The sequence below is a fragment of the Eutrigla gurnardus genome, assembly GCF_963514095.1.
Source record: "Eutrigla gurnardus genome assembly, chromosome: 4".
NCBI lineage: Eukaryota > Metazoa > Chordata > Actinopteri > Perciformes > Triglidae > Eutrigla > Eutrigla gurnardus.
Genome location: NC_139918.1, coordinates 3,684,571 through 3,697,384, shown reverse-complemented (window position 1 = coordinate 3,697,384; position 12,814 = coordinate 3,684,571). Strand labels below are relative to the sequence as shown.

Sequence of the window (12,814 nt, the reverse complement as noted above, 5' to 3'; positions counted from 1 at the left end):
TCTCATTATATGGTAGCATCTAACAGGTAACACTAAGAGTGTGTTGATGAGTTTAAATCCACATCTTTTGAGTGATGCCTCAATGTCATTTTGCTGGATGGGTCAAAATAAATAGGACTTTAACCCAGGAGACTGATGTTAGTGTCCACTTCCAAGCTATTAGTGGTGTCTCAGTGTGAGAGTGTTTTTAACTTACTGAATGTCTCATTTGGGCTTTGGTGTACAGTCTCCCTTCTTTGACTTCAGGAACATTCTCATGTACACAGCTTTGCCCTCTGATGTCCCTGCTTGTCCTCGCTCTGCATTCTCATTGAAATACATGCCAGCGAGGTGCAGCCTGAAAAAAGTGTACAAACCGGTGTGATTAATGAAGACATGCAATGTTTTCATGTCTTTGTAGACTGAAAACACAAAACAGAAATGTCTGCCAGCAGATGCCACAGGATATTTTAATTCCATGTGTCCGAACAGTGATTACTCTCAATTGGGAAAAGACAACGAAAATAATAATTTTAGTCTTCATAAATAATGGTGTTTGCTATGAACAACTTGGTGGTCCACAAAAAACAACGGCGTTTATAGGTGAGATAAGGCTCGAGAAACATACACGTGTGAGAAGTGCCACTTGGTATAAGCTGCTTGAACTTTTAATGGCAATACGTCTCATCCTAATGGACAGGTGTCTCCTGTAATATTCCATGCACCGCTTAACACTCACCCGTTAATTAATGACCCTGTCAATCACAGATCAAAGGAGAGACCAAGGGAAGAGCAGAGCAGTATGAGGAACTTATCAGCAGGAGGTCAATTCAATTTAAATTCAATTGGATTTTTAGTTTCATATCACAACAAGTTATCAACAGTTATCTCAGGACACTTCCCACATTGAGCAGGACTAGAACACGCTCAGGATTTTCAAAGTCAGTGAATTTCAGAGTCCCAACATCACCAGGAGCAAGAGTTACACATAGTGGAGAGAAAAAACTGTCTTAACAGACTTAAGGTAGACTAGGCTCTTGGGTTCCATCTGCATTTGGTGTTGATAGTAATATTAACAGCAGTAGTAGGATTAACAGTAGCTATAGATGGTGGGAGGCACAGCCACGTTTAGATGTTTCTATCACCAACATGTCGTTGACCAGAAAGCAGTCAATGATGAGCAGCATCACAGCAGCAGGTGGGGCCACTTCAGGCCAGTTAGCAGTCAGCATTGGACAGGACCACAGTGGACAAGAAAGCACAGCCAGACTCCCATTAGTAATCCTGGGAGTAGTCGAATTAGTAACAGTAGAGAGTTTTTAAATGATGTTGATATGCCAAGTAAAACCAGAGTTATAATAAATAATTCACAATGTTTTTCCTGAATATTGTCATCACGTTTGGTGCGCATTTGGTGCAGGACGGAACGGTAAAAACAGGCTTTTCTAACTGATCGAATGTGCGAACTTCAAACTATTCGCCCGTTTTTAAATTCTAGATATGCCAAGTAAAACCAGAGTTATAATAAATACTGTACGCCATGTTATTCCTGAATATTGTCGTCACGTTTGGTGCGCGTTTGGTTCAGGACCGAACGGTAAAACAGGCTTTTGTAACGGGGCGCTCAATGGAAAGTGAAAATGCTCACAACCCAAAAAAAACATGACACCCCCTTCCCTATTGGTGGAAACATGTTCCACATCAACCAATCTAAAATGTTCTAGCCACCAAAGGCAGACTAAAGTGCAAATGCTGCCTCAGGTGGACAAGAGGAGGAATGACACATCCTGGAAGTGTCAGAATCAGAATCAGAAAGGAATTTATTGCCAAATAAAAAGAATAAAACAAAGAGTAAACAAAAACAAAGGCCTGAGGTATTGCCTGCATTTTAATGCAAATAGTTGTGCATATAACTTTGTTGTTTGCTAAATTTGCGCACACGTTTTTGAAGCTTACAATGTATATTAGTATTCTAAGTTATAAAACTGGTTTGTTCAATTTGGTTTTCACAGTAAAAAATGCACCTTTCCTGCTCAGATTTTCGTGCTTTTGATGTGACTTTAGGTGCAATGTGTTAATTCAGTATGTCAAAATGAAAAAAAAATGACTGTAAAGTCACACGTGAGGTTGTGCAAAAAAAAAAAACAATGACCAAGCAAGAGGCAAGGTAAACTGTTTTTCAGGTGAAATATGAAGGTAAATAAGTAGTAAAAATCGGCCAGTTACACCCTGGGCCCCAGAGAGTTAAAGTCCTGTGTTTTTCAGGACAATAATGCATTGTCATGCTCAATATTGTTGTGTTTTTCCATTTTCCTACAGGTGTCTAAGCTGAAGACTGAAGTGGTCTTCTCGGTTCCTCCAAACATCACCTTGATAACACGAAAGCAGACCAAAGACTTTCTGCTCCAAACACAAGCCCTTCAATGTGTTTCATCCAACATAATGACATCCAGTAGTTGTATCACTTCTGCAAGGATTCCTTTCATCATCTTGGATCATTTTGGGATTTTAAACACTGTCCAATGATCAGCTTAAAGTTGGATCCACTCTTGGATGCATGTCCACTTCCATCTGGGAAATTGCCAACTTTTTAATTTTCTACTAGCTTTTTCAACAGCGGTACTCCCTGATGATCACAAGGGAATATGCCACTCTGTTTTTGGTGGGCTCATGTTTCCTGTTACACTACAGCTCCCAAATCCCCCTGCAGACTCCAAGAACCAAGACTGGAGTGATGTCTGTCAGGGGAGGGACGGGAGCTAGGACTGCAAGGGGGCAAGTGACATCAGTGGAGGGCAGGGCGAGGTTAAAGAGACACATGAGGTCCAGGGTCCAGCGTATTAAAAGAGGATGGGTGTGGAACCAGTTCTTTGTCCTGGAGGAGTACATGGGAGCTGACCCACAGTATATTGGAAAGGTAATGTATTTATATTAGATACAACCGTACTTTTTCCAGGATCTTCCCATTGAGATATAGAACATCTTCTGAAATAGATTTCTGGAAGAGATGGAAGAATAAAATTGTCACTAATAAAAGCACATATAACACACTTTAAGACAAAATAGAAAAAAGTTATCAATGATTATATATTTCAGTGGTTTTGAAATTAAAGCGTAATAATATATTAGTTATAAAATAACCAACCAAAATGGATGTCTTACACAGTACAAATAAGATGAGTTGTGTCTGTGATGTCCTTTTAGCATTAGAGTTGACTGATCTGACTTTAAATAATAAAAGCAGCAAGGAGATGAGCTTTTTATTGTGTTATAATACAGCCAAACCTCATTCACACTTGATAATAATTGTAATGCTATCAGGGTTGACTACTGCAAGGGTGTTTTTGACAGTGCTGACTATCAAAACAGGAACTTGAAGTGAATTGTCGCGTTATTGACTGCATGATAATTTATGTTTATCCATGCCACTCGCGCATGATTGATGAATATTTCATCAATATATATATATATATATATATATATATATATATATATATATATATATATATATATATATATATTCATATCGCCCCTAAAAGTCCTGCATCCAAATGTTAACAGTTAATAGTTTTACTTTAGAAAGTTTTGAGAACTGTTAATATAAGCTGTTTATGTCATTACTTTATTAAGTTTGAATATGTTTTTTGATGTGAGAAGGTAACGATTCAGATTCACAATATATAGTCCTGTGTGAAAATTTGTGTTACGACCCGGCTCGTGAGGGGAAAGAAGGGAAGAAACATAAAACCAGGTGTTTTTGGTATAGTTTGGTAAGTTGTTTTAAGATGGCATAACAAACGTGATTAAACAACTACTGTCACAACCGAACAAGGACTTGAACCCAAATGCACGACTCAGGAGGCAAAGTAGAAAATAAACAAATCTTTTATTATTTAAAGTTCAACAGAAAATCACTCACAAGGAGGAAAAAGTCACGATTAAAGTACAACAGAAAATCTACTAACAAAACCAAAGGCTTGACAAAGTAGCAAATTAAAGTACAAAACCTGACAAGACGGGCTTGGAACGAAGGCTGAAAGTTCTTGGCGAGACAACGACATGGAGCTTAGTTCTCTGACAAACAGACAAGACGAACTGGCAACAGACAAAGGGAGACGCAGACCATATATACACAGGGTAATGGGGAACAGGTGGAAACAATCAGGGCAGGGAAGACAATCAGACTGGTGGTAAAAACACAAGGGGAAGGGCAAGTTACCTGAAACGAGAGGAGAGTAGAATTTCAAAATAAAGCAGGAAACCATAAGATAACATTGACACAACACATTTAAACACCGCCAGCTTTCTTGGCCATGACAGTACCCCTCCCTCTAGGGACGGCTCCTGACGGACCAGGCCTCTGAGGGTGACTGTAAAAGTCAGAGATGAGGTCAGGGTCTACAATGAAGCTCGCAGGGACCCAGGAACGTTCCTCAGGACCGTAACCCTCCCAGTCCACCAGGAATTGCCTGCCCCGGCCCCTGTTGCGCACAGCAAGAAGTTTCTTAACGGAGTAGACTGGGCCTCCGTCCACCATCTGGGGGGGTGGAGGGGGTTTGGCTGCAGGGACCATGGGGCTCTCCTTAACTGGTTTGACCCGGCTGACGCGTGCTGGGTAGAGTGAAACAAGTAAAAACACATGAGTTCATGGTGGTCATCTACAATCACTTCGAGAGGTTCAGTCTTGTGAGTCACTTTAAATATCAAGCTCCCGTCAAGAGCATTGGCCTCTAGCGGCTGGGATAATTGTTCAGTGTTCAAATAAAGTTTTTGGGCAAAATCCCAGTCCATGAGACTCTCATCAGCCCCTGAGTCAATGAGCACCCCAAGAGAAATTGTGGTGTCGTGATGCCTTACCTTGACCTCCGATAAGGCTCGGGAAGGGAATTCAGAGGAGGAGAAACGGCTCACCAGTACCCTCCTGACTACTGGCGAGCCTGCCCTTTTGCTGGACACGTGGCGAGGAGATGACCTTGCTGCCCACAATAGAAGCACCGTCCGTCCTGCAGACGGCGACGACGCTCCTCTGCGGACAGTTTGGCTTGTCCCAGCTGCATGGGTTCCTCCTGCTGAGGAGCCGGTGGAGGGAAGTGTGTAGGGCTCTGCCAAGTGGTTGTGGACGATGCAGTATGGGTCCGACGGCGATCAGACGAATATGTCACTTGGTTGCGGTTCCGCTTGCGCTCCTGTAAACGGTTGTCAGTCCTTATGGCTAGAGTTATCATAGAGTCTAGGGAAGATGGTAGATCCAGAGGTACTAACAAATCCTGAATTTGGTCAGAGAGTCCTTTAAGAAAAACGTCATAAAGAGCCGTGGAGTTCCATCCATTGTCAGTGGCTAGGGTCCGAAAGCGGATGGCATAATCACAAACTGAGTCCATACCTTGTTTGATGTTACTCAGTGCACGAGCTTGCTCTCGGTCAGATGAGATTGGATCAAAAACCCCCCTCAGAGCCTCTATGAATTCATTGAGGGAATCACGGATTGGTGAACGGCGAGACCACTCAGCCGTAGCCCATGCCTTCGCTCTCCCAGTGAGATGGGAAACCATGAATGCCACCTTAGACCGTTCTGTGGGAAATGCTGATGGCAGGTGTTCATAGTACATTTCACAGTCAACGATAAAAGCACGGCATTTTCCAGACTCACCGGAAAACTTCTCTGGTGCAGACAGAGGAAGGGCTATGGTAGGAGGAACCAGGACCGACAATGCTCCAGCAGCCGCTGGGGACGACGTGGCTTCTGTGGCAGTGGGTGAGGGATTCTTTGTGAGGAGAGAGTGGATCTCTTGTACCTGGGCTGACAGGAGGTTCACATGAGTGGTCATGGCAGCTTTGAACTCCTCCTGACAGTTCGCTAGCCCCTTCACTCCATGATGCAGAGAGGACATCTGCTCCTCCTGCTGGTTGAGGCGAGCGCCTTGGGAGCGAATGGCTGTAGTCAGGTGATCTGAGTCGGCTGGGTTCATTTCGGCCAGTTCGTACTGTCACAACCGAACAAGGACTTGAACCCAAATGCACGACTCAGGAGGCAAAGTAGAAAATAAACAAATCTTTTATTATGTAAAGTTCAACAGAAAATCACTCACAAGGAGGAAAAAGTCTCTATTAAAGTACAACAGAAAATCACTCACAAGGAGGAAAAAGTCACGATTAAAGTACAACAGAAAATCTACTAACAAAACCAAAGGCTTGACAAAGTAGCAAATTAAAGTACAAAACCTGACAAGACGGGCTTGGAACGAAGGCTGAAAGTTCTTGGCGAGACAATGACATGGAGCTTAGTTCTCTGACAAACAGACAAGACGAACTGGCACCTGAAACGAGAGGAGAGTAGAATTTCAAAATAAAGCAGGAAACCATAAGATAACATTGACACAACACATTTAAACACCGCCAGCTTTCTTGGCCATGACAACTACAAATGAGGAAAAAGGGCCCTTGGGTGCTACTAAAACAAAGAAAGAAATACACCATATCCAGCATCCAGTTTATCAAATGTATTAACATTGAACATGTCACTTGTCCTCCCTTGGGTCCCACCAGGTGTAAATTAGATGATTGGTTCTTGACATATGGGAAGGACAGACGGGTGAACAGTTAAATATTTTACAGCCGCACTTCAGCCTCTGTTTACTGGAAATTGAAATACTTTCCTATTGATCATGTAGGCTGCAGTTAGACGTCAATGGTCAGTGACTTAGGGAAGTCAATCAAGCTCTCTCCTTCTTGCCTTGTGTAGAAAGCAGCATCCACAGCTGCCTTTAAACATTAAACAGTGTGCATAGTTTGCACTACTGCAGTATGATGGTTAAAACGCTGAACTCGAGACTTTAATACAGCATCCACATGCCAATGGCTGACATCACAGTGACTTTATCCATTGTTTTTACATACAGTCTATGAATGAAACTGGTTATAACTGGTACCTCCCGTCAAATGCAGTAATGTTAGTGGACATGAAGGGGCAATTCAGTTAACCGTTGGCCACATAATCTGCAGTGCAGGCACATTCCTTATTGAAATACTGGCCTTGCTCTGGAGATAATGTCACACTGATGCACATAATTGACCCTTTGTGAACATTGTTTGGTGATTGAATCAGTTGCCAGAAAGCCAGACATGTACAGCATTAGATAGTTGGAGCAGCTGTTGTAAAGTGCATTAAACATAGACACATTTCTTAAAAATGTATATTTATATGTACAGTGTGAGCTATTTTTGTGAGCTCCTGAATAATATTCAGCCAGCAGAACTTTCTCAGCTCCGTCATTTCTAACCAGAGAAGAGATATACTTTCCCACACCAACTCCAAATTATATTCTTAAAAGTATCAAGAGGTGTTCGGGATGTGGACGTGATCCGTTTGGCAACCAGCCTGCCGACCACAGCAGCTTTCCCTCTGCCTGAGACCTCCAGCTGGCAGCCACAGGCAGAGCGAGGTAAAGAGAAGGTCAGACGAAAAATCAGGCCAGGATTTGTGTTAAAACATCAGCATTACAAGCAGCTCAGAAGAACTGTTAAGCTAATACTTGGTTTATTGCAAAACCTTCAGTTCTTCAAAAAGTGCTTAATGGGCAGCTGCCTAATCCCAGGATGGGTGTGTATTGTGAGTTACGTGTTCCAGTTACACAGATCTATTAAAGTCATCGCCACTGCTCTCCATTCACAGTGAAGGAAACAACTAAGGGGTCAATTCCAACTAATTTTGCAGTAACTAAACTTGTGCAAACAAGACAAAAAGTATAATAAGTAATTCTGAATGAATTCTATTCATTCTCAAAGCACCTTTAAGCTTTAACTGTGCTGCCGAGTAAAATATGCCTCCGTACTCCTGTGCTATCTCTACCTATTTAAAGGTAGTAACACATACATTTGTCACAAAATTGTCAATTTGTATCTGCAAATAAGTAAAACAGTCTAAGCACTAGTACTCATAGTCAACTTGTTTGTCATAGCTGCCATACTGTATGTACAGGACATAGAGAGAATCCAAATGTTTTTCTTAAACCAAATATTAAAATTAAATAACAGGCGTTATTAACAAAATAACAGGCATCATATAACATAGTATATATTTTTCCTGTTCAGCTGGAGGTTAAAGGTTTAGAACAAGGCACAGAACAAACTCAGAGATATAAAGGATGTAGTAATGTAGTAATGAGCAGCAGCATCTCTTGCAGTGTGTGTGTGTGTGTGTGTGTGTGTGTGTGTGTGCGTGTCTGAGATGGCTCAGTGACAGTCGAATCATTTTAGAGGTCAGCATATTTAGGTATAAAGCTGTTACAGCCTGGTGCAGGGGTATCGTCTCCCAGATGGCTTGAGACTGAAGAGGCTCGCAATGCTGGGGGGTAGTTCAAGTCCATCTTCATTCACAGTGAACTGCAGTCTTGCAGTGAGGTGGCACAGCAGTTCCTACACCACAGAGGTGTGCCGGTGTTTCTCATGCAGTGGTGTGGTGGTACTTGTCCAGGAGATCCTCATTGCTGCTCACCTGTTCTACAGCAGTTGATGGTCCAGCCCGGTCTCTTTGTAGTTTGTTACATGCAATTCTTGGTTTCATTAACTTGGATACAAATTGGCTATTTTTAATTTTTGTGTTGCTTGGTCCAACTTTCAAATTCATTTATTTCAGTTGGAAGTATTGTAAGTGTTTTTTTCTCTTTTTTTTTTCTCCCCATCAGTCTGGATGACATTAAGCAACAAAACCAGACTGCAACCTCAGGCTCTGAAAAGTTAAGACAATGATGAAGTGCATGGTCTCAATCTCTAGTTTCAAGTCTTCTTCAATCCAGCATGATGTTCATTTAGTACATTATGGTCCATTTAGAGTGAACAGACCAGAAAGCAGGGGATGCTTTAGGAGGCGGGGCTACCTGGTGATTGACAGGTCACTACCAATGCACTTAGCTACTAACATTACTTTAACACTTAGCTGTAAAGTTGACCTTGAATTATGAAGAGGTCAACTATGTTTGATTAAATACATTTGAGCAAATGGGGTCAAACCTCTAAATATATTGACTATTTCATGTGTTTGAGTATTTGGTACAGATAATGTTTTAGTCCACAAGAATGCAAAAGTACAATATTACAATAGTACAATACAATGTAAATGTAGACCAATTTGGAGTTGACGTCACATTTACATCGCTGCAGTTTCATGCACATTGTAGAAGCAGAAAAACAAGTTTCAATTGACATTATCTTCAATCATCACAATGTCTTGATGACAGAATAGGCAGTTACACTGTTTTTATAGAATACCATCATCAAAGACGCCATTTGAAGCAAAATGCAGATGTTTATGGTTAAAGCCATTAAACAGACCGACTGGAATGATGACGTAGTTACCTAGGCAACTAAAAGTAGTTAGTGAGGATGACGCATTAAGTAGTTAAATGTTCCTCATGTAGTCTGTTTCTCTGCTTCCTAATGTTACAACTCACTGGTAGTCACTACTGGGAACCTCAGGGAGTCCAGTCCACTTGATGGATTCTGGTGTTCCACTATGGTAATGTCCACCACTCTGAACATCCTGCTGTGTTGATTGGACTCCAGTTTTATTTCTTACTGTGAATGAAGGATCTTTAGGCCGATAAGCGTGTAGACACTTTAGGTTACTTCAGCATTCATTAGTGGTTGGGAATGATACTTCTGTGAGCTCTCTAGTCCTCTGTTGACACAACTACAAAGAGGGAGGGGGACACGTGCAGGGCCTGAGGAGACCAACAGACTGGCCCTGATTAATCTGCTGTTGGTACTAATAGCAGGGTTACAGCTTGATTATCACAGGAGGAGGCAGGGCTGGGTGGAAGTTTGACACAGCGAATCACATGACCTCATGGAGTCAAAGCTTTTAGTACTAAAACCTCTGGTTGGATCTGTGGAGGCAGGAAGGTTGAGAAGATTAAGTCAGAGCTGGAAGAATAAGTTCCAACTAATCACATGCACGTCTTCAATTGGCAGTGAACCTCACCAGGCTGTATGGGGAGTTACAAATGGATGGTGGTGAGGAAAACATTTAGCATGACATTGTTATCAGTGTTTGGAATAACGCGTTAGGTAACGCCGTTATTTTTTCAGTAACGGGGTAATCTAACTAATTACTGTTTCCGTCGTTACAACACCGTTATTGCGCAGCTCGTGCCTGGTCTCGGCAGCCTGTTGTCCGTGGAGAAACGTGCAAACTTGCCGCGAGCTGGAGCCGGAGTTGGGGCTGCTGCTGGTCTGAGCGGCGCGCAAGGGCCACGCGGGCCCCGGTGTCCCGCCGTTCTGGTGTTGGACGGGAATCCGGTGCAGCTGTGGAGCGTGGATGGTGAAGACGGTGGTGATGATGATGATGATGATGAACGGCCCGGCGGCTCGTGGAGGCACCGGGGTCTCGCCGTCATTATGTCTACTGCTGTGCGCTCTGACCCTGTTTTGTGATATATGACAGACACAGCGTCTCCCACTGTATCATTTCTCCTCAAGTTTTAATTATTCCCGCATGCGAGGTGCAGAGAATGCAATCTCAATTATTATACACAAGACTACACGCTACGCGACTATAGGAGTAGACTACAAGACTACAGTTTGCCATCTCATTACAAGATCTTTTTTGTGTGAAATGAACAACTTATCCCTAACACTGAATTTTTCATAAATTATACTTAATAGCCCAAATTCGCAATGCGTCTTTTACGCATTCCGAAGGTGTCCGTTTTATCTTGGATGGGCTTGGATTCGGACATTACTACATTTCAGGATTTTCAATGGTAACAGATAAGGTCATGATAATAATCATCTTGCTTTATTATTATTAGCACTACCATCTCCTCAAACTAAACAAGCAGCGTCTCGGAGCTGTCATTTTCCTAAATGAGCCGCGGGACTCGATGTTTCGCGCTGTAGGGGATTTAAAAAAGTGACGTGAGTGGAAGGGCGGCGCCGGGGCAGAGTGTGTGTGAGTGAGTCGGAGACAGAACGGGAGAGAGATAAGCAGCAAGCGCGAATCGAAATCAAGGGAGGGGCATTTTAATAGCGCATTTTAATCTGATCAGTTAACCAGTTTCAACCGGTTAATGAGGCTCGGTGGTCGGTCAAAAGTATTTGTAGTTTTGGCCATCCCTAATTCGAAGAAGCAGCAGAGATGGCGAGTCCGGAGCAATCCGATGAAAAGTTGGCATTTTCAAGGTGGAGATGTCTGTTCTACTCATTTCAACTGACTTGTGAAAACTGCTCTTTCTTTGACATAAAGCAACTTTTTTTTTACAGTAACGCAAATAGTTACTTTCCCTTTTATTATAAAGTAACTCAGTTACTAACTCAGTTACTTTTTGGAACAAGTAGTGAGTAACTATAACTAATTACTTTTTTAAAGTAATGTTCCCAACACTAATTGTTATAGATATTAAATTAAAGAACAGCTAGACTGCAAAATGAAGTGCATTTTACATTTCGGTGTATTCCAGTGGAACGGCATCACGTCCACAGTAAATAAATTTTCTATATTCTCTGCACCTTGTGAATACAACTGATGATCAGTCGATCTTAATAGAATGGAATGGAAATGCGGACAAAACTCCAAGATTTAAACATAAAGGGCAACTAATACATAGTTAAATTCAATAAAATGTTATTTATAGTGTCAAATCACAACAGAAGTGATCTCAGGACACTTTCCACATTGAGCAGGACTAGAATACGAGTCCCATCATCACCAGGAGCAAGAGTTACAGCGCCACATAAGGGAGAGAAAAGACTGCCTTATAACATTTACATTTACATTTAGGGCATTTAGCAGACTCTTTTGTCCAAAGCGACTTTCAATAACTACATTTGTCAAAAGAAAGAAACAACAACATATTATAACAATTTTTTAGGCAGAAATCTTCTGCAGACCAGGATGCATTTGGTGTTGGTAGTAGTATAAACAGTAGTAGAATCAGCAGTAGTAGTAGTATTAACAGTAGTAGTAATATTAACAGTAGTAATAGTAACAACAGTAGTAGTAGAATTAGTAGTTGTAATAGTAATAACAGTAGTAGTAGTACAAACAGTAGTAGTCCATGGTAACAGGCACAGCCACGTTTAGATGGATCAATCTCCATCATGTCCCTCGTAGACCAGACAGCAGTCAATGATGAGCAGCATCACAGCAGCAGGAGGAGCTACTATATGGTGCTCCGTCATCAGGCCAGTTAGCAGTCGGTGTCGGTCAGGACCTCAGCAGACCAGAAAGCATAGCCGGACTCCCGGTAAATGGACCATAATTGACTAAATGAACATCATGCTGGATTGAAGAAGACTTGAAACACTATTCAGAACCGGTTGGTAAAAGAGTTGGCAACACTGAGCTGTTTTTTTAAGTTGGATGTTTTTTTAAATCTACCAGTCTTGCTGCTTTCTCCAATGTCGGTTGATGATATATTGCAACTCCACCACTTAAAACTGTCTGGATTTATTTTTTACAGAGAAATATGCTTTAACCCTTGATGTTGGCATCAGCTCTCAGTCTCTCCTTTACCTTGCATTTAAAAGGACAATATGTGAAAACATATAGCATGAAACCAGAATGATAAAAAAAAAAAACAGGTTACACCATGACTTTACATCCATGTTGAACATTCCCGTCATACGTTAGTTGCTGTGTTCTGCATTCATCACATGTGTTTGTCTCCCAGCAGGATGTATGTGCAGCTCCTGTGGCCTTTTGGGCTGAATATCTATCACCTTACTGCCGTCATTACATATGTCTGCCTGACCTTTGCAGTGGCACTTCCATCTGTCACTGAAGACCATGACCAGCCCACAGCATATTGTGAGCTTTTCAGCATTCAGCATGACTATT

The 12,814-nt window shown here is 41.9% G+C and overlaps 1 protein-coding gene and 1 long non-coding RNA gene across 2 annotated transcripts in view; one reads left to right on the top strand and one right to left on the bottom strand.

Annotated features, from left to right (window-relative positions):
* The window catches only part of LOC311012815, a 347,190-nt gene that overhangs the window by 160,297 nt on the left and 174,079 nt on the right, over positions 1 to 12,814 (bottom strand). The window lies entirely within an intron of this gene.
* The window catches only part of LOC311012785 (cadherin-12-like), a 103,330-nt gene that overhangs the window by 8,026 nt on the left and 82,490 nt on the right, over positions 1 to 12,814 (top strand). The window contains exon 2 of the mRNA XM_084008432.1: positions 2,299 to 2,896. Coding sequence (XP_083864558.1) covers positions 2,609 to 2,896 — 288 coding nt within the window. The 5' untranslated portion in view covers positions 2,299 to 2,608. The remainder of the gene's footprint in view (positions 1 to 2,298; positions 2,897 to 12,814) is intronic.